Here is a 22,014-nt window from a genome sequence, read left to right as displayed (position 1 = left end):
TACTCTGGCAGTTCTCAACACCATCAAATATTTAATTATAGAAAGGAATAGGCAAGTTTGAACATTCTTCCTGTGTAGCTAAAGGCAGTGACAGTAAATATATCATACAAAAGTTACCAGTAAGGATCATTTTCCTCTTCGCTAAGCACAACTGCAGGAACAAGTGATTCTAAAAAACTGGGCAATACTTTGTTTCTTACTAGTAGGAATATGAATCTTTTTCCTTTGCACTTCATAACGTATCTGCCCCCATCCAATTCACCTTATGTGTCCTTCCTAACTCCACAAAAAGTAAATGCAAGCCAATTTTGAAAGCACTTACTGATGCACATTAGAAGTACCAATGTCACTTCTCTGACATGATAAAAATAAAGATTTTAAAGCTGAAGAAGATAATGTTAAGCAATTTCATTTCAAAACATCAACGTTCTCAGATGTGGACCACTTGAAGGGAAATGTCTTTGTCTAGAAGCAGAAATGAGCAACGACAAAAACACCACTCCAAATCCTGTCATCGTACACAAAATTCTAATCTAAATTTTCCAGACTCTAGCATTTATTTTACTCCTGCCATATGCATGCTATTGATTTATGTCTAAGGATAAAAACATAGATTACAGCAATATACTTACAGCAGCTGTGTTCTTCACTGCATTTCCTACAATCACCACAACTCTTCCTTTAAAGCTCTGCAGTGTGGCAGTTGCTGGGCACTGGATGAGATCCCCTTCTGCAGTAAATGCTGAGGCAAAAGGGACATTGATGCTGCCAGAAATGTGGCCACGGTTAAAGCTTAGGAGGATCAGTTAAGGAGGTCTGAAAGGCAGAGAAACCTGTGGTACATTAATAACTGCAGGATTGAACCTTCTCTTCATCCTGGCTGCCACGATACAACACCATTGGGCTTTTGTGATACAGTATTTTGATAAACCTTATTTACTTTTTACTCATACAGAGAAAAACCTTCTGACACTACATATGAAAGAAAGCACAGAATGAAGAGCTGTTTGGTTCAAAAAGGACAGAGCACAGCATTACAGAAAATGATCTGCCAAATTAAATACTTAGTGCTAAAGAGCCAATATCCCCAGTATACCTAATTTTGTGGATTTCACTTCAACTCTAGTCTGCTAACAGGAGCCAAACACCAATAAGCAGCTTGAGCACCTCTTCTAAAGGCATTTTATGCAAAAAGAATGAAGTACTTAAAATGAGAACCAAAACTAAACAGGGATTATCAGGAAATGTTCTCAACCTTCCTGTCAGCCCCCACGAGTCCTCTACTATTTTGATCCAAATTGAAATTCTGAAGTATATGACCTCAGATTCCCAGACAATGAGCACCACATATATTATCTGCAGTCCCACTAAAAGTAAGTGTGTAACGGGTATTAAAAAGTAAACAACTCTGCAATATCACAGTTAGCTGTCTTTCCGTTTCAGAGGATGATCATTCAATGAGATTTTATAAACAAGTATTGAATATGAAGGTCTCTTAAATAAAAATTAAGTTGGACTAGTACTACCTAGCCTTTTATGAATTTGAAAATGTACCATGACCTTGACAAAACATTGAATTACTTTCATAGACTGCACACATGCCTGGAACATTCTCCTTCCCCAGCTATAAGCAAAAACAGCTTTGAAGAGGTGAGAAAGAGCAAAGTTCTGCAAAAATATATACAATGCCAAATATTGAGATTAGTCACTCTATTACTGTACTTAGAGAAAGCTAGTTAAATTTATAATTAAATCCCAGAATTCTACTAAATAAAGGAGCTGCCTTAAATGGGAGTAAGATTTAACTGACTTAGAGTAATACTAGCATTCATTTCTTATTATTTATGTAACAGTTTTAGTTTTATGATTATCATTGTTGTAGTGTGGGAAAAGCATGGCTATATAAAAATATTTGAAAGAACAAAAGATGATCATGCACCATTCATTAATGTTGTTAGTTTATTTCTATTTTGAATGGGAAAATTATATCCCTCCTTCCCTTCTCTGTGCCAATCCCATTTCCTCAACCCCATTTATAACCACATAACTCCCACTGCTATTCATCAGTTTCTGAAATGATCATCATTTAGAGAGAAAATAACTTCGGACAAATTTAGTTACTTAAACTACTGAGTACACTTAGAGAAACGTGACCCAGCCTTCAAAAAAATTCTAATTGCTAAGACAATTAACAAAAAGGCCAGGATTTTGTGCTACAGACTGAGAGACCATAAATATGCAGCTATAACTTTCAAAACATGAGTGAAAGGCTGCCAATATATCTGCTAATGTGCCTAATGAAATAAGCCTTAGAATAATTGCTGGCCAACAGTGCCTTGTGTATAACAGCTTTTCATTTGAAAGCCTTCTGTTATGAAGCTGTCTACTGGGAAAGAGGGCTGGTAGCTCTTGGCCTTGCAACATGAGATTCATTACAAAACAATCCCTCAGCCTTCATGTGGGTTGTATTATGAAATATGAAGCATGTTTGGTACTTGTTGGAAGTCCTCTCGTGCTTTTCTCAAAGCACTAAGAAAACAAAGTGAAAGCAAAGTTTATTGTGACAGACATACATGGTGAAAAAGACTAAAACCAAAATATACAAAATTATCTTATTTTTTAAACACCTCACAGGGGTCTGTCACATTTTAAAACACATGCTACAGAAACACAGAGTCCGATCCTACCTTTGTTGAAATTTTGGGCCAAACACAAAGCCTGTTTCCTTACTGCGAGAATGAACAGCACAAGGAACACGGTATTCTTATGGTTTCCCATATATTCACAACTGCTGACAACTTGATAACTTTCTACATACCAGGTATTTTCTTCTGCAAATGATATATTAACAGTACACTCAAGGGCAATTTTAGTACCTACCAGGCTGCCTTTTTAATGGCACTTCCTACCTGTTAATACCAGATGGTGTTAGGGTATCAGTCCACCCATTACTTAAAGGGCAGCACATTTTAGTCTACTATAAACTTCAAACATACTGAAACATCTTTAGGAAGGACTACTCCCCTTCCAAAATGCAAACAATCCTAATCCTGCAACTACGCTATTTCAGGAAAAAAACAAACCCAATAAATTAAAAAACATACTCCTTTTGGAAAGAACTGTAAACTTGAGTATACACATAAGTAAGGTGTAGACAGGGTAGTGACCCTGGTAAAAATATAGCTCCAAAACACTTTTTAGTATTTTCTGATTATCAGCCACTAGAGGACTTAAATTAGGATGGCTATATGGTTGCATCACCTTACATAGCTAGAAGGCATTTAATATGAATCAATTTTCCACAGAGGGACTGGCAAAGCACATGAGCTATGAGTGCTTCTCCATCTCCCTTCCATTTAATTGGAAAGCCTCACACCATTCCAAAATATTGGTCATATTAAATGGAGAAGGTCTGCTGATAACACCTGATATAAAGAAAAATGTAGCAGTAAAGCACTTGAGCTACTGGTACAAAGTGATTTCACTAAAACCACAACTTAAAATGGGAAGGAAAAATACACTTGTCCTGTGCCCTGCCTAAAAACCTCCAGTCTTCAGCTCTTCCACTCCACCTCTACCAGGTCCCTCTCCTTCCATTATGCACCACTCTAACACAACAGTCTGCAGACAATGAGGAAGTAATTGACACAAGCAGGATTTAGCAAGGCTGGCACTCAGATTTGAAGGATACTCTTCACTGTTACGGATGTCCACCACCAGCAGCTTTGGCTTGCTAGGCTTTGTTTTCTTTATAGGTGTTTTGGAATGACTAGGTCCTGTCAACTCACACAAGTCAATCAGATCTTCTGCTGAAATTCGTGGGGACACCTCTGCCTTCAGGTCATCCAACTTGATGGAGTCTCTAGACTTTAAAAGAAAAGAAAGTAATATTAGAGGTGAAAGAATTAGAGATATGGGGTTTTTATAAACTTATTCTTATTTGACCAACTTCAAGTGTAACAAGCTAGTTAGATGGAAACACATATTTTTCTTATAATTCTGAACTAGTCAGAGTTAAACTGTCCATACAGAAAAGCTCCAGAGCAGTGGCAAATGCCTGACAACTATAGCTCTATCTTCTGTTTGAAGTTTTTAAAATAGAAATTTTTTTGGACAATTTGTGCAAATTATTTCAGTTTGTGATTTGTTAATGAGTTATTCACTGTGGCTGATGGGCTCACAAGATCCACAGAACATTTCTTAGCATCAGAAAGTAGGTAAATTGGCTAGAAAAGACAAACTGAAAGGTCTCATGACTGGAGCAGAAAAGATGGCTAGCAACTGGCAGCTTGCCACAGAAACTGCAGGGATGTCTCTGAAAGACACAGAGCTATCTAAACACCAGTTATTACCCCAGCCCAAAGTCCAAGCACAAATCAAGACATCGGAAATGTACGATTAATATTGTATCTGGAAATATAGTATTTTTTAAATAATTCCAAAAATTTGTTCTTTGTTTTGTGGGATGGGAGAATTATGTATTAAAAAAAAAAAATTGGGGACAGTGGCAGATTATATGACACAACACACAACACCACACCCTTGGTAGTACTCAAGCAACTGCATGATAATACAGTTACCATATTCTCTCATTTTTCATAAAAGAGCATTCATTGTGAATTATCTCAGAAATATTCACAAGTTCTAGAATTTCTACATTCTGCATTCTTAAAGAATATCATAGTAACAATTCTTCTGCTTCTAAAAAATATTCCACTTCTGTTATCTTGTTTTAGATCGCAGTAATCACACCAATATTATTACTTGCTTATAGCCCATGATTCAAGAGAACAGGAGTAGCACTCTGAAGAACATGGAGGCATTACTAATTGTTATTAGTCAAACTGACTGTTGCTAGCCCTAGTTTGTATTTTTTTTTAAACATACTAGTTCCTCATCTAATCTGAGGACTATTCCAAATTTAGGGAATAGACTAGACAAAACAGAGAGACATAGACTTTTTTTTTTTTTTCAGTTATGTCCCAGAAAGAAATACCTCTGCTGTAAAGGAAATTATCCAAAAGCCCTCAAAATTACAAACAAAATCAGCAATTCTAATTCAGGGAACATTACCTCACTGAACCACCTTTTCCATTGTATATAATAATATTTGAAACAGAAGTTACAAATTACCAGTCTCAATATTCTCCTTTCAAGTTCAGAAAAATAGAGTCAAGATACTTTGTAATCAGAAAAAGACATGATTTCTGGATAACTTATAATTTTTTTAAACAGAATAGTCAATAGCCAATGGAGACCTGTATCTATAAAAAACGCAGTGTGACAGGGCACAGCCAACTCCCAGTTGCTGTCTAAAGCCACCTCCCACCTGAATAGCTGAATTTTCCCAAGAGGAGTCCAAGGAAATTAATTGCATTAAAAGGGAGGAGGAAGAAAAAAGTCAAGCTCTTCTCACAAACTTCAGACTTGCCAAAGGAATTCAGCAGTCCCATGTCTAGTGGATTCACAGCAGACACATTTGCAAGATCCAAGAAAAGCAGTTATGTAGAAAAAATACTGATCACATAAATACACCCTTGGCTGACACAGCTTAACTTGCCTGGTGACAAAGTGGCAGACATCGCTCTGCTCAGAGAACAGCTTCTGCCTCAGGACCATCTTTGAGGAGCAACAGCAAGGAGGGAAGGGAAGCAAGCCTGCTGCAAAGAGTTCAGTCCTTGAAGCAGGTTCACATGAGTACAGGTAACAGTAAACACTTGGATAATGAAGTCAGTGAAATTGGCTGAGATAACCTGAATAAAATCTTCTGGAGAAACATTTACATTATGTTGGACTCTAATTACAAAACCACTTCCTACTTTTATTTATACAACCCTTGTCTATTCAGTTCTCCCATTCAGTTGATGGGATGAATGGTCCAGGAAAAAATGGAACCTTAAGTAAGCATGAAGTCTACAGAAGAAAACAAACCAACCAAAATCCACCCAATCTGATATAGAAACATGTTCTCTTTATCTAAAAGCACAAAGGCATACAAAGTGTTTTACAGATCCACACTATCTGTTTGGCTAATAATAGGTTTTAATAACCAGGACAAGCATTCTTTCCCTTTAAGTGGGTTGAAATTAAAGAGAAACACATTGAGCTATGAATTGTGTAACCATCTTTGCTTTGACCTACTATGTCCAGATCTGCCTCAATGATAGATTCAGTGATACAACACCTCTATACAGGCTTTAAAAAAAAGCCCTGAAGCTTCTCAACAGACCTGCTGGAAATAGAATTGATTCAGCAATTCTTTTCCTAACAACTTTTTTATCAGACTAATTTATTTCCTTCAAATTGCAAAGCGAAATATATCCATGCTCTTATAAGATAATTTTGCTAATCACTAAAAGAAATTACTACATCTGCTGTATCTGGTAACAACTATAATTCATCTCAGGCATTTTCTCACAGGAATTTTCTAATGAACTGTCAGTCTACACAACCTAAACAAGGCTAACATCAAGCTGTCAGTTCTCCAACCCCATCCTCACACCTTGTCTTCATTATCACCATCTTGCTACAGATACCTTGACACTGCAAGAAACTACTACAGAAACTGGACTAGAGTTGAGGCAGTTCTTCAGGCCGTCATATCCACTGAACACACAAGTCTTGCAGATTCTTCTGAACCTATAACACCTTTCCTACTCCTCTACACAACAGTGTTTCAGCTGTTGTCTATCACCTCAGTGCCTACCTCTCTTTACCTCAGCATGGACAAATAACAGGAGATGTACAAGATAAAGGCTGACATTTTAGACAGGAGTCTTCACATTTGTCAGGACTATTTGCTTCAATCTCCTGTTTAGGCTTTACTATGTCATTGCAGATATTGCTTTCCAGCTGTGAAGAACCAGAAGGAAAAGCAGGTGAAGGAAGGAAGTGGGTTCACTGTAAACCAAATCCTTTAAGTTAGCTTAGATGCACTCAGAAAAACTTCATGGCACTTAGTAATTACTTACAAATACCCAACAAGCTGTGAACTTGTTGGGTGTACTATGCAAATGAGATTTTTGATTTCAGCTACATTAAGTGTCAGGTAGGCACATCTCAGAACAGCTACTTGCACTATCCTGTTGATTTTATCATCTGTTATCTTTTTTTGTTTTAAACAAGGAAGGGAGCATAATGATTATCTGACAACCTAAGGTTCCCATGCTAGATATACTCTATAGGGAGTACAAATAGGACAAATTAAAAAAAAAAAAACCAGGATAACCACTGGGAAAAACTTGAAAAAGCCTTAAAATTTTATCACATCTATTTATAAAATGCTCATTTCTTCCTTTCAACTATCTTCCTGCTGTGATCTATTTACTCTTTTCCAAGGCAGACATGGTACATACTTTCTAAAAAACCCCTCTCTCTTTCTTAAAAAAAGCAAAACCTCTACTTTAAGCACAGTGCCAGAACGTAGTTAAAAGGCCAGTTACAAACTTGTGTTTTAGTGATTATGTAAGAAACTGTATACTGACAACAGTACTGAAATTGAGAATTGCTCATATACAGAGCATACTCATATACCTGCTGTCATTACTTAGGAAACATAAAAATTATCAGAGAGACACTCAAATTTTCACACATCCACGTATGCACAAGTCTAGGTGTGCTAAGATACTGAGCTTACTACTTAAGTTGCTTTATCTGTTTTCCTGTGAAGAGAAACTTATTTTAGCATATTCTAATTACAAGCATGAATCTTGCTTTAGACTATTCACTCTAAGCAACTGTTTGTCAGGGAAGACTGCTTAAATCAGCAGGATGGCAATAGCAGAAAGAGTATCTAAGCTGAAGTCTGAGGTCTCCTTGTCACCCAGAAGTTTCTCTGACAACACCTTACATTCTTTACTTTCAAAGTGCTTATTCTTCTCACTCCATTAATTTTCAAATAAGCCTGGGAATTGCTAATCCATATGCATTTACTGCTCTTAATAAGAAGAAATAGGCATTAAGGATTTAATTTTATTATTTTTTTTAATATTAGGAATTAAAGCTGCTTAGCCATTCTCTATTTGGAAGTCAAGTTTCAGAAAGATTAAAGCACTCCAGAACATGAGGCTGATACAATCACAGCTCCTATCTCTTTTCCCATTAGCCTGTAATCTCTTACAGGCACTTCATCATGGCTATTAAATGAAGATATACATGGATTTTTTTGAGAAAATAGCCAAGGATCTTTAATTCTGCTGAACCCGAATTCAACAGTCCCATCTGATAAACACAGAAGCTATAGAGGAACTTTCTATCCATGGAAAGGATAGCTTTATCTGAGTAGATGTAGGGTTTCTCCCCTTTGACTTTGAAGCTGGCAAAATTTAGTGCAGTTTATTTAATACACTACAGTCTGGAAGTCAGTATAATTAAAATCTGGGGTTCAAGTAAAATACTCTTTCAAACTATCAAGGTCCTTCATGAAGGAACATGTTTCATGGAAGATGTCATTCCATATTTTTCTGTACACTACCTCTCTAGCAAACTGATTCTTACACTTAGATTCAGTCCTCTGTAGCCATCATATTCTGCTTCTCTTATTTCCTAGTCAAGACACTGGTGCCTACCTTCCCTACACTCCCTCTCTCCCTCCACTTCCCATTTGAGTTCCCTCCATTTTCATTTTGCAAGCTGTACTCTTCAGTCATTTCAGGCATTTTCACTCATTTACCACTGTGAATCCTGTCAAAACACGCTGTTCAGGCTCTCCCTTAACTGATGACTATTAAGATGAGTACTGAATTCGAGTAATTGACAAAAATTTTGAGACTATGGTCAGCCAGACAGTTACCCTGTAAGCTGTATGTGCTTTTCACATAAATCTTGGATTTCTGCATCATTCCACCCTTTTTAGAGACCTGGGTCCAAGCTTTGTTGAGCTATATGACAATCATCATCAACAGAAACAATTATTCTCATAAGCCTAAAATGTATTAATTCATATTTGCAGGATGGGCTCCATGATTAAACTTTGGTGCAGGCTCAACTTTACAACCAGTATAGATTCTTTCTTCTACTTATGCTCTCACACACATTTGATAATCAGATTTTCCACTCCTAGTAATGTCAGAAGAAAAAAAATATATACAGAGCTGTAACACTTTTACTAGTAGATTAAGGTGGTGTTGACACCATCACACAGGCCACCAGACAATTTGTACAAGGCTATGATCTGCAAGAAGACAGTGACAGCATCAGGCAAGAGAGCTGCATCCAGAAAGTCTTTTCTATCCTCCAACTGCACTTCTTAATAAAGTTAGATCATGATGACACTGCATGAGAAAACTCACAGCACCTTTCCTGGCCTGAGGTGCATTAAGAAAGGAATCCTAAATTGAAGACTAGCCTAAGGCAGGCTCCTATAGGGACATATGTTGAGAAAATGAATAGGGTAGGACAGAAAACTGAGGAGTAGAGGGAAAAGACACCTTAGGCTGACATAATAGACCCCCTCCCCTCCACATGAAAATTGTGTTAACAACACAGTTACACAGCACTGTGCCCTAATACCTATCACAGCAGCAGTGTATAGCACACACAGGAGCTGCTGCAAGCTGGAATTAGAGTTGCTGTGACTGGCAGGAGGTAGCTACAGCTGTGTATCTGGGCATGTTTGTGTGGGAGACAAACCATTAAGATTCTTCAGTCTACTTCTCCTCCAAAACTTGACTTCAAAAATTTCTCCCAAACTCTATTGCTTCTAATACTACAAGCAGACAAATAAAAAATGTAACACCAAGTGGATAATTCCTCACTGCAGTATCTAATGGTGCTTATCAGAGGCTGAATGAAGCATTAAGCTATTTAGATCTGTGCTGGTCCTAAAGCATATTTTAGCACACTCAGTGGGTTATTCTGACTGTTACTTCTCTCTTAAAGTAAATTTACATAAACACTGCACTGCTCTTTCATTTTCCCTATTTTAGATACAGGCCACTTATCAAATAGGGATTGTTTAGCGAGGTGTGAAATAAAACTGTCACTCAGGAAACTTTAGTTTGGCTTTGGTTGCCAAAAAGACTTATTACCACTATAACACTCCCTCTTGAAGATAAATTGAGTCAGTCACAAAATACATGAAAGCAAACAAAATAACAATTGTGTCTTCAGTCAGCCAACCAGGTTGCAAATCGGGACCACTAGAACCTGAAAAATTACTAAAACATGGAGGTGTGTAATTATTTCCTAATACTCTCCTCAAATTTGATTTTAAAACAATTTCCAATTTTGGAAAAAAAGATTAAAAAGAACATTCTTAAGAGAGGCAGAGGGAAAGAACCAGCTAGATTATTATTTTTTTCAGTAATTAATTTCACTGGCACAATTACCCTTTCCCCCTCTGCACATTTGTTAATCAGTCATGGAATCCCAATTGTGGGAGGTCTAAAAGGTCAAATACACCCAGCTTTCAACTTCAAAGTGGGTATAATCACAAAGACTTGTGAGGAAGGACTAGCAGACAATCAGTGAATCCAGAACCCGAGCCCTAGGGCTGCAGCAGAGAGTCCTTTGGCTGCTCCAACTGCCCCATTTACATTCAAAGCAGATAAACATACCCCAGGGAGACCTGAAGACCAAGTCTGTGCTAAACAAGCTTACAATCCTTAAATATGATCTAGAGTGAGTCTCACAAACTATAAGTCTCACATAAATAGTATTTAGATCATTACAAACATACTCCTTTAATTCGGTCTCAATGTACTGTAAGCTGTACATTTGTTTCAATGAGTTTACGTTCAATTTAAATAATTGCAATTTGTATTACAACTTAAAAAAACCACCCACAACATTCATTAGAAACTTTTAAATTAACATTTAGCATAATTTTTTTCCTGAGCCTTATATTTTACATTTTATCCGCTCTGGTAATTGAATGCCTCATCTTCCACCAGAAAAAGTCTTAAAACCATAGAAAATACATACAGATTTTCAAAACCAGTCATAGTAGACAAGGTGCTAAATAAGGCTTCCTTTAAATAATTTAATCTGCAGAACCAAAGTTCTGGAAACAGAGGTTTCCCTACACACCGCAATCCTGGTAACTGGCTGCCTGATTTATGAGTATCAAAAAACCTTTGAAAAGCTAACCAATAAACAGAGAATGTATTGAAGTTAGCAACAATTCCTAAAGTATTTGCCAGAATGTGATGGGCTTATGACATGCCTAATTAAACAGTGATTTGTTTATTCACTCACAAGAGAGTGACATAGAAAGTGTATTTTAACCAACTCATCTAAAAAATGACAAATAACCTTAGCTTCTCAGTCAAGCTGTTGGCAGCTACAACCAGAAAAACAGAAGCATCAAAGGCAAACGTAAAATAAATTAGAAGCACTAACTGAGATCCTGATCAGTTAATGCTTTGCACAATTTGAACTAAAGAAAAATTTGAGTAAGAACTTTCTGTTACGTGTAAGAACAATGGAAGAGGAAAACAAACCCAAGATCCATACAAAAACAGAAGGCAAAAGAAAACTGAAATGGGTCAAGGCAGTCAGAAGACCCTTTAGGCGTAATATAAGTAAGAGCCATTATGAACAGCATGAGCATCACACAGACACTTCTTAGCTAGTACACTGAAACAGAAGTGTTGGTGTACACTACTGACCATGCTTCTTTCTGAAGATTAAATGGATTTACACATCAGTTATTTTATGGCTTAATATAAACCTAGCCAATATATTTTATATTGACAAATACTTCTTAGGTGCACACAGGAACTTGGAAGCGAGTGCTGTTAGATGATAAATAGGCCTGAATTCCCACCTGTGGGAAGTCTATCACACAAGCTATCATTAATTATTTGTGAAGGAAAGTTATCATCTTCGCTCATGCTATTTCTGATAAAAACATGTTTTTCATATTTATGTTGTTTGATCAACACATTAAGTCATGTTGCTGCTTAGGTACTTCTACTACTTTACCAAAAAAAAAGGCTGAAGTGGACTTTTGGCATTTAAATCAGTGCAAGGAACAATAATCATCTGGTAGACTTTTCTCCAGTTGAATGTTTTCATTCCACAACATCTCTCAGGAACTCCCACTCTTGATAAGAGAACTGAGAGTAGAAGAACAAGGCAAAGCTGTAATTGTATCAGTCTCTGGATTTCTGAGAGTTCACCTGCCACACATGAGCAGGTATTGATGCAATATTTTTTTTCCTTTTTAATTTAGAAAAATGGAAGTAGTTGGAGAGAGTGTATGTCTATCATATCTATAATAACAGAGACACAGACACAGCAGACTATTTTTATATTACAGTGTTATTTGTTGTTACTTGTCTCTGTGACTCCTGGACATTCAGGAAAAATACTTCAGGAGCTTCCAGGGTATGAAAGTAAGTTTCAGGAAGAGTAAGAAGAAAAAAAAATCAACCATGTACTGGTAAAGAAAAGTTACAGACACAAAACTGAGTAGACTGTAGTGTAAATTCAGTAGTGAATTTAAAAGGTTTTTTCTGTTGTTATTTTTTGATGTTTTATCTTTCTCAAAATAAACAATGCAAACCCACTTAAGATGCACATTCATTCTCTCTGAAACTATTTCCTCCTTGAGATTTTATCTCAATAGAAATAAGTTTACTGGCTGAAAGAGTAAAAGATTAAGCAACACACAAGTCCAGGAGGAAAAAAGAGAGCACCCAAGCCTATTTATGAAGTTGCAAATAGATGTTACTAAAATAAAAACTAAGCAATGCTAGTGATAAAAAAGATTCAAAGCAGTTTTGTTTTACTGACTCCCGATTTAGGGAGAAAAATGCACACCCAGAGGGAAAATACTTCTCCTGTTATTATTAACCAAAGCACAGTAACATGCAGATACACACAAATATTTGAGTAGCCAATAAAAAGCACTTAAGAAACAAACTGAAACGACGTAGAAAGAAAATACAAATATCTAGGTAAGAAGCAGCTGGTGTTTACAATTAAAAACACTAAACATTTAATGTTTCAAGAAGTCATAAATTACCTTCAGAAGCAAACCCATAACTTTCTTCACAAAGAATTGTTTTGTACCCCACCCACTTTCAAATACAGAGGTGATCCACAAGTATAACACTGGAGATAGAAATGTAGGGTAAAGTGCTTGTCCAAAGAATGACCAACTGAATAGTTAAGGAAACAGCAATTTTTTTTTTTAAGAGCTAAACTGCAGAGCAAGGGCAATGGTGCTCTAGAAAATCCATTAAAGAGTACTGTGCGGACTAAAGATTGAACTCAGATTTCATCCCTTTCAAGCAGATAGAAATTTTCCCCATGGCAGCAAACACTAATAGAGGCCATGTTTGAAGAAAGAGACGCATAATTCCAGGATTAAGGTTAGAAAAAAAACAAACCCAAACAAAAACAAACCACACCACCTTTGTGTGTAGTGTATTTCACCAATAATTTCAATTTATTTTATCAATATTGCTCTAATCCCTGAGATGTGCCATTTTATGAAGACAAATATCCAAAAGTACAGAATTGGTCACAAGTGAGCAGTAGCTCATTATGGACTCATGTTACATGGGACTTTCCAAGTTTGAACTATGGCTCCTGACTAGATCATAACATACTTGATTTGTATCTATGTGTCTCAAAATCTGACACACAAAAATACAGCAAATGAGAGCAAACAACACATTTTCAGACCATAATTTAAGATATGAATAGTCTTTTTTGTGTCCAAGAGATTAGTTTCCTCTTTGCTTACAGATTTCTGTATAGATCCCAGAATCTATATGGGTCTCCTTCATATGATGAGCTAGAAAAACAAAATACAGGAGTAACCAAAAGATCCATTATACTTGTGCTTCAAAAGCTTCAGTTGCACTCCAGTAAATGAAGAGATCTTTGCTGCTAGGCAGACAGGAATGAAAGAGAAGGCAATAGAAGTTCTGGTATTTATTTGTCTCCTCTTTAACATACCAAAAACATTGGCTTAATTTCTTGGAACTTGTGGGATGGATGAGCCTAATTACTGGCTTTATAAACAAACACAACTTCTGGTATGAAAATGAAAACACTATCAGGAAAAAACACACAAAACATTTCTCAGAAAACGGAAGAATACTGAACGAAACTTGCTTGATCCAAAATAAGGACTTTTATCTCTGTTACAAATAAAAAAATCTTTTTGCTATTTATTAGTTCAGTAGAGCAGTGCTGCTTTCTCCTGTCTCCCTCTTTGCTATATCTGAGTGCTTTGACTCTTGCCTTTACACACAAGGGCACAAGCAAATGCTTAGAAATCAGAAGACTTGTTTTTTCCCTCTTTTGTCATAACATTCAGAAAAGCTATCACATACAAAATCATTTTCACTGGTAGCATTGTCAGACATCTGACTAGACTGCCAAAAGAGACTGAATACTTTCCTTGGAAGTTTTCTTGACCTGATGCATCAAAGCCCTGGGCAACCCCATCTGCGTTCACTGTTGGACATGTTTTCTGCAGGAATTTGTACCAGATGACCTTAGGAGGTCCTATCTGAATTACTCTATGAAAGTGCAGCCCTTGGCACCTTCAGAAAGCCTCTCTACCTCTGTATCTCCAGAGCAGTACAGCAGCAGTTGTCCTGGCTACAATTCCTGGATAACAACAACCAGCATTCCCCCGTAATTTCATTTTTCTTCCCCATTGCCTTTCTAGATCCACCTATTGCTTCTTAAATTCTGTAAGATTGCAGTCCTGGATTTGTAGCTAAGGCTTCCAGAAATTACAATAGAAATAAAATAAAAACTAAAGGAAAAAAAAAAAAACAGGAAAATGACTGAATATCAAGCTCCAGTTTAAGGACTAAAAGTAAAGATTCACTTGAATGACAACAACACTTCTTAATTTCCGTAGTTAGGAAAAAAACTGAAAGACTAAAACCTAATGCAATTCACCAAATAGACACAGCAGGTGTATATATACTTCCCATATTATTGGAATGGGTTAGTGAATTAAATGATTATAGGAGAATGTGGAATAAAAAAAAACCCCAACAAAATAAAATTTAATTTTTAAGAGATTAACTAGATTTATACTGTTGAGAGGAAAAAAAGGAATAATTTCAAATCACCAGTATTCATACAGTGCAACTGACAAGAGAAACAGCAATTAGATTCTATTAGAGAGAGAGGAGAAAAGTCTTTTTGCTAAACTGGGTATCTATTTAATGCAGATATTCTCTTAGTTACTAGTTACTCTTTGCCAAGATAAACACAGGCATAACTCACCTACAAAACTCTCAGAGTAACTTGTGGCATGTGCTTTACCTGACATGCCAGGACGGAAAAAGCAGCCAGAGCTGCCTGCATCACACTTTCCAGTTACAGTTTCTCACTGGAACACTGTTCTTTTTTACTGCTTTATCTCCTAAGATAAAGCCTGTTTGTAGTTCTGCATGTGAGCTGCTGACATTGCTGTGTTGCTGTAACAGAACCGCAGGAGCAGGACTTGGGAGAGACAGGACAAACATGAAATATGAATAATCTAAACAATTCTCCCCGCTCCAGTTCCCAGGTTGCTTACAAGGTCACTTCGAGGAGCCTCCTGGTAGTCTGCAGAGAGGCAGGACAGGGAGCTCCTGGTGCCGCTGCTGTCGGCGGGCTGCCGCGGGGGCTGCGCGTACTGTCGGTACGTGGCGCTCTTGGGAGTCCAGCGGAACAGGTTGATCGACTCGCGGACACAGCGTTCAATATCAATCTCTGGAAGGGATTTAAAAAACAAGAAATGCAAGAGCAAAGTATCAGTAAAGCCAAGTAACCCAGCTATGATGTTGGTAAATATACATATACCCATCAATACTTTTGTCTGTCTCTTTGTCCTTCGCTCCAAGGAAATGTAGATTTCGAAAGCATTTCCCATTCAAAAAGAAAAACACTCAGAGGTTTTTTTATTAAAAACTAGTAAAAACATTTTAAGAATCGATCTATCCACAGTTATATTGGAAAATGTGTTTAAGGGAAGCATATCAGAACTTTAACCAAAGCAAAGTCAGGACAGTAATTGAAGTCTAGTCATTGTAAGGCATCTTAAAGTCTTTATAAGTCAGACTATTGACTGTTCAAGGTAAATTTGATTGAAAGTAGATGAACTGCACAAATATGTAGCTTCCATACAATGTACAGACATCAGGATTTTTGGATCGACTGTCTTTATTTGTCAGTTAAATCTGAAGAGCGAGATTGAAAGCTTTCAGCTATTGGATTTTGTATGGCCAGCCATTTTGACAAACCTACACGTTATGTGTTTGCTGGAAAACAGGAGTTTTCAACATTAATTTGTGTTTGATGGGAAACATAATGGATTGTTTTAGAGATTTTAGAGTATTTTTAAACAAACAAACAAACAAACAAACAAACAAACAATACAGTCCCAAAACCAACCAGACATTCCCAGTGAAAAATCCTGGCTGAAAGAGTGAAGTACCATTGTAATAATATATTACTCAACTTGAAAGGAAAGCTGATATCTATCAAATGAGAAACATCCCAAAATAAGATGTGGTCAATTGAAAAGCAAAAAAGTACAATAAAATATGTATGTAAAAGAAAAAAAAAACCAAAAACCTACTCTTTTACCACTATAAAAGGACTGGTTAGTTTTGCATGTCCTGTATGTGGTCTCATGAAGAAAAAAGCAATCCTAGCTTGCATTTTATAATAAAACCGGTGTAGTGCGACAGTCAAACAGCAGGGATATCAGCACTTCTTGTGTCTGCCCCATCTTGTATGATTCATTACAACAGTCAAAATTTAGATTAAAGCATTAGCTTCTATGAAGAAAACAGAGGCATTGTAGCCAGGTTTTATCTGTCTATCTCAAACAGATTTGATGCACTGCCATCAATCACTCATTGCCACCAGCAGATTTGATCCCTTGCCATCAATTTGGGAGCTACTCCAGAAACCTCAGCCATTAGCAGGGCGGTGAGCAGAAGAAGCTGAAATTGAAGCTTGAGGCAGAATAATCTAGTTGGATGAGATTATTGACTGTTTAAAATCTGGAAGATGTGATCTATTACTCTCCCATTCAAGAAGCTGTCCATATTCAGGTAGGATAAAATCTGCAGCAGATGCTTTAATTCTGTTGATGACAACATGCTTATGTGGTATCTTGCTCCTAAAATTCTTTAAAGTCTGAGAGAAAAGCTGTGGCTTAACCAATTTTAATTCTAGCTCTAAAAACCTTTTTGTGGATGTGTGAAAAATAAATCACATTTTTCCTTGACAATATCAGGTTCCCTAGCTGCTTGGGACAATAGGTGTCAAAGATAAATGGACTATGTTATGTCTCAACAGTAGCTAAAAATTTTTCATTTCAACTATACTGTAATAGAAGGCTGTTATTCAGCATCATTCCCAAGGAAAATCCACACAACTGGAGAATTTCACACAATTCCTAAATTCAGGTAAAGAGAGGAGATGCCTTTCACTGGTTATTATTCCTCAGAAACACCCAAATAAGCTCAGAAACACCCAAAAGCACCATCATTACAGCTGCACTTTTTTTGACACTTCCGAAACTCATTTTATTTATAAGAAGTTGACAATTTCAGTTCAAGACTGTAGTATATTTATAGGGGGGCTGTGTTTTTTTTTTGGTTTGGTTTTTTTTTTTTCTTTTTTTTTTTTTCTTTTTGTAAAGAGACTGCTGTAACTGAGTTATAAGCCCCATTTCCTGAGATTTTTAGGTAAGGAAACATTAGTGATACTTCTATAATAAAAGATATTAATTCAGAATTTAACTAGTAAAAAAAAAAATAAATTTGAGCAACAGTAATTAATAGCATGAGAAGCATTTGGCTGTGAGAGGGCATAATAGCCCACAAATATCTGAAATTGAAAACAGAGAACTGGGGGATGGAATAGGAACACTGTAGTAAAGCTATGACAAAGCTAACACAGAAATTGAGACTGACAGTGTTAAACACTGAAACAGGTCAAAATATTTTTCCTAGAAACAAGCTTTGTAATTCTTAAAGAAATCCATCTCAGAGAACTGGAAAATAGGCTTGCACACTGGAACAGGCTTCCCAGGGGAGTGGACAGAGCGCCAAAGGTCAGAGTTCAAGAAGCATTTGGACAACCTCTCAGGAACATGGTGTGACTCTTGGGGTATCCTGTGCAGGGCCAGGAGATGGACTCAATGATCCTCGTGATCCCTTCCATGTGTATGTTTCTAAAAAACATAACCAGCTCTCACACATCAGGGTGTAAGTAAAAAACACAGGAGCCTGTTGCTCTGTGATTCTGGAATGCTTGGTTCCTCGTTTCTCCAAGCAGCATTTCAGGAGGATAGTGGGCATGGCTGAAAATGAAACTCCACAGAACTCTCCTCTCCACAGAAGAGAGAATTTTAATGGTTTGTGGGGGAAGCCATCAAAAGCCTAAAACAAATCTACAGACTGTCAATTAAAAGCCTAAAACAAATTTACAGTCTGTTGATTAATTGATCTGCTTCTCAATAATGCAAAAAAACCCCTACTAACAAGGCAGTTGTGGTTTCCACAAGTAACAATAAAAAAGCCACACAACCAAAAAATGCCCCTCAACAATGTGCAAACCATAGGCATGTGTATGCACATAAAATGGGAACAGTCAACATCTAACACCCACATGGGAGACAAGACTACGAGTGGTGAAAGAATTTACTCCAAGAATTTACTCACATTTAAAAAAAAATTACTTTCAGGATATTGGCGTTTAAGACTACATTAGACTGGTATAAATATTTACAGAATATTTATAAGTCACATTGCATGAACAGGCTTCACACTTGAGTAACCTTCAAGCCCTTCTTCATCATTTGTTTGCAATTTCAGTTTAAGAAAAAGTCACTTCCCGTCAGTAACTAAAATGCAATGCAATCTCGTGCACCCTTGCTGGATAAGATCTTTTCTCCTCTTTTTGGCTAATAAGTAAGGGTCTGCTGCACTACTTCAATCCCAATTTCTTCCCATGCCCTTTCAAATATATGACAAATGAGTCAGTCTCTGGTGAAAAGTCCATTTTTTTGTTATCTCCCCAAGACTTTGCATTCACACAGCATTAGTCCTGCCTGTACTCTTCCTGCTCCCAAGTCACTGAATTATAAGCCAGAAAACATTAGAGCCTTCACATTATTAGAAACATACCATTGCTATATCAGAAGGATAAATATATCAAGTCAGAGCCTAGATTCTTGAACAGGACTATGAACAAATGAACAGAGACTACCTCAGCAGAATGCCAGAGTACTTGACAAGAGCAAACAACTTAGAAGAACATTCTTCTGAAAGCAGGGTCTGCATAAATCTCCAGGTGTAAGCAACATGTGAAAGTAACATTTAGAAAGGATTAAGAGGGCATGCTCACTCATGGAGATGTATATGTAAAAGCTCGATACTCTCCAAGATCCCAACCCTGGGGTATTTTTAGTTTAAAAATTATGTACCTTCTGTTCTTATTAAGACAAATTATTTCATTGGGAAATCTGCAATGAAAACATGGTGAATAACACGGTGTCGTTAAATACGAAGTGTGAAAAAATTTAAGCCTGACTTAAAACATAATAAAAATACTATAAAAAATAAGTTATAATTTCAAAACTTAGTAATCTTAAAACTATTTTTTAAAAACTGCAAAGCACCTGTATTTCAAAAAGTCAAAGCCGGAACCTGAGTATCTTAGGAACCAAAGTTACGATTTCATTTTCAAACATGATGTTTAGGAGTTCTGGCTCAAAGAGCTCAAGTATTTCACAGTCAAGCAGCAATCAAGTCTTACAGGAAACAACTCTGTAACAGCAGCTAATTGCTCAGCATCAAAAGGCTTTCTCTGACATTTCTAAATATGCAAATAACAGAGCAATCGGTAAAGGCAGGAGTAGAGAAGGGTAAGAAAAACGACCTACAGTAGCATCTTGATTTTGCCATGGCCCTATCCTAACATTAAGCCTACTGAAATGTTTTGCTTATTTTCTGAACTAAGCTTACTGTTTATTCTAAGATGGTTTTCATTTTTCTTTCTTCATGCTAAACTATAACTTCTTACCAAGCTGCTGTCTGCCTCTATCCACAGCCTCAACTGAAAAGAACAGCTCACTCTGACATAGCTATTTTTTAAGCGATGTAAGTTTAAGGTTTATTATTATAGATACAGGAGAGAAGTAGATTGCACTTGAAACAGATGTTGAAAAAAGCATCAGTTTAAATGCAATACACCTGTGACAAAAGTGTATAGAATTTTTTATTTTTACAGGAAAACTGGGTGTGCATATATTGTTCACAGCAAGTGAAGGAAAGTAATGGAGAAAAACCTAAGACGAATCGTTCTCTCCTAATGAAAATCTACACAGACCAAGCCTTTGTGTGCAGTTAATCAATTCCAGAGCTTTTTCCTTGGGTAACAGGATACCAGTTAAGAAATTCAGCCAAAATAAACTGCTTCTGCATTTTGGGAATAGACCAGCATTATGAGCTTGGTTTGACATCTCCATCACAAATACTTTATTACTACCCTGCCAGGCAACATCAGCTTTCACCACACAGCCACATAACTAGGCCAGAAAATCTCTGTACTATGAATGCTCTGGTACTGAATAGGTCAGTCAGTTCAAGCTCCTGATTCCTGCTCTTAGAAGAAAATAGAGGTGAAAGGTCACAAACTCTTTTTTTCCTGATGACATACAAAAAGACACACTGAGTGTGCATATTTCAAAGGACAAATCTAGGAAGAGAAGTGACATTCCTATCCAACATCTCTGTATCTATTACTTTAAGAAGGTTATTATAAATGAAAAGGTCAGTGCAGAACTATTCTTTTTATACTATTTATTTCATACATTGCAGGATAGTTGCATGACTTATTTTTTTTTTTTTTTTTTTTGTGGACAGCAGTATAGACAATGAATTATTCCCTAGACATTAGACTGCATAAAGGGTAAACATGGATTCTTTTCTTACTTGTGATTGTAAAAATTTCTCTGACGCAGCAGTTCACTAGAAAAGTTTACTAAAGAATGCCTTCCAGTATGGAAACGTGATGGTGTCAGGATTGACATGAGCAGGGAAGACACAGAATGCCAAGTGACTGTACGAAGTGTAAAGCTTTACTGTCAGTCAATCACCAAATGCCACATGCAATGTCTTATTGAAAAGAAGACAGAAATAGATTACATAAATACTGTAGCTAAGCTCCAACAAGAAAGTGCTTTTAAAACATTTTTATGAGGTGTGCCAGTGCTGTTAAACAGCAGACATTTCCACAAACTAACAAAATGTTAAAGACATCTGGAGCAGTCTTAACACAGGGTAGGACAGTGGCCAAAGACAGAAGCACAGGAATTCCCAATATATAATGGAAATAGTCAGAGTCAGAAATATGCAAAACTTGAGAAATACACATGGGGAAATAAAACAGGTTAGCAGAAAAATGAACAATACTTCACAGGGAGATAATAACCTAAAAAGACAGGTTTACAAAACTGCAGGGGTCAGCTCAGAGGAGAAACTTGTGAGAAAGCCACGGACATGAGGAACTTGTGGTGCCACCAAGACAACATCCAACAACAGTCAATTTTTGAAGGGATAACTCTTTTTCAGTTCTTCTATGTTCTTTTTGTCATAATATTTGCTAATTATCTGTTAAGTCAGTTTTAGAATCTGAAATACTAGTGAAACTCAACTTCTTTACCCTGAAACCATGCTTCACAGAAATAATATGCAAATACTGAAACTCAGCATGCAAAAATAGAGATCATACTGTTATAGTTTTCCATCTGGGTGGTAACTATGAGCTACTTCATGTATTTCCCAGGTGTAATGGGTATAAACCTGTAAAAAAATCTACAGTCAGAAACTCTGACCAGGCCAAATGCTTATAAAACTGATGACTCTCTTAAGAGCCATAAGTAGAAGACATTTGCATTAGCTCTCCTGTTAGTCTTCAGGATATTCCTAAGGAAATAACATGAAGTAACTCAAATTTTCTGTTTTTAAAATAAGATGAAAATTCAGGTAATCCTGAAAAGGAATACCTGTTCATTCCCATACCAATGATGGA

General features: G+C 36.7%; 1 protein-coding gene across 1 annotated transcript in view; it reads right to left on the bottom strand.

Annotated features, from left to right (window-relative positions):
- Nucleotides 1–22,014, bottom strand: part of TBCK (TBC1 domain containing kinase) — an 88,013-nt gene that overhangs the window by 10,966 nt on the left and 55,033 nt on the right. The window contains exons 23-25 of the mRNA XM_083862521.1: nt 15,500–15,675; nt 3,692–3,867; nt 633–792 (exon numbers count right to left, since the gene is read on the bottom strand). Of these exons, the coding sequence (XP_083718647.1) occupies nt 633–792; nt 3,692–3,867; nt 15,500–15,675 (512 nt within the window). The remainder of the gene's footprint in view (nt 1–632; nt 793–3,691; nt 3,868–15,499; nt 15,676–22,014) is intronic.

The sequence above is a fragment of the Zosterops lateralis genome (assembly GCF_965231275.1).
Source record: "Zosterops lateralis genome assembly, chromosome: 5".
In the NCBI taxonomy this organism is placed as follows: Eukaryota; Metazoa; Chordata; class Aves; order Passeriformes; family Zosteropidae; genus Zosterops; species Zosterops lateralis.
Note: the sequence above shows the minus strand (reverse complement) of the source record. Positions and strands in the feature narration are given on the sequence as shown.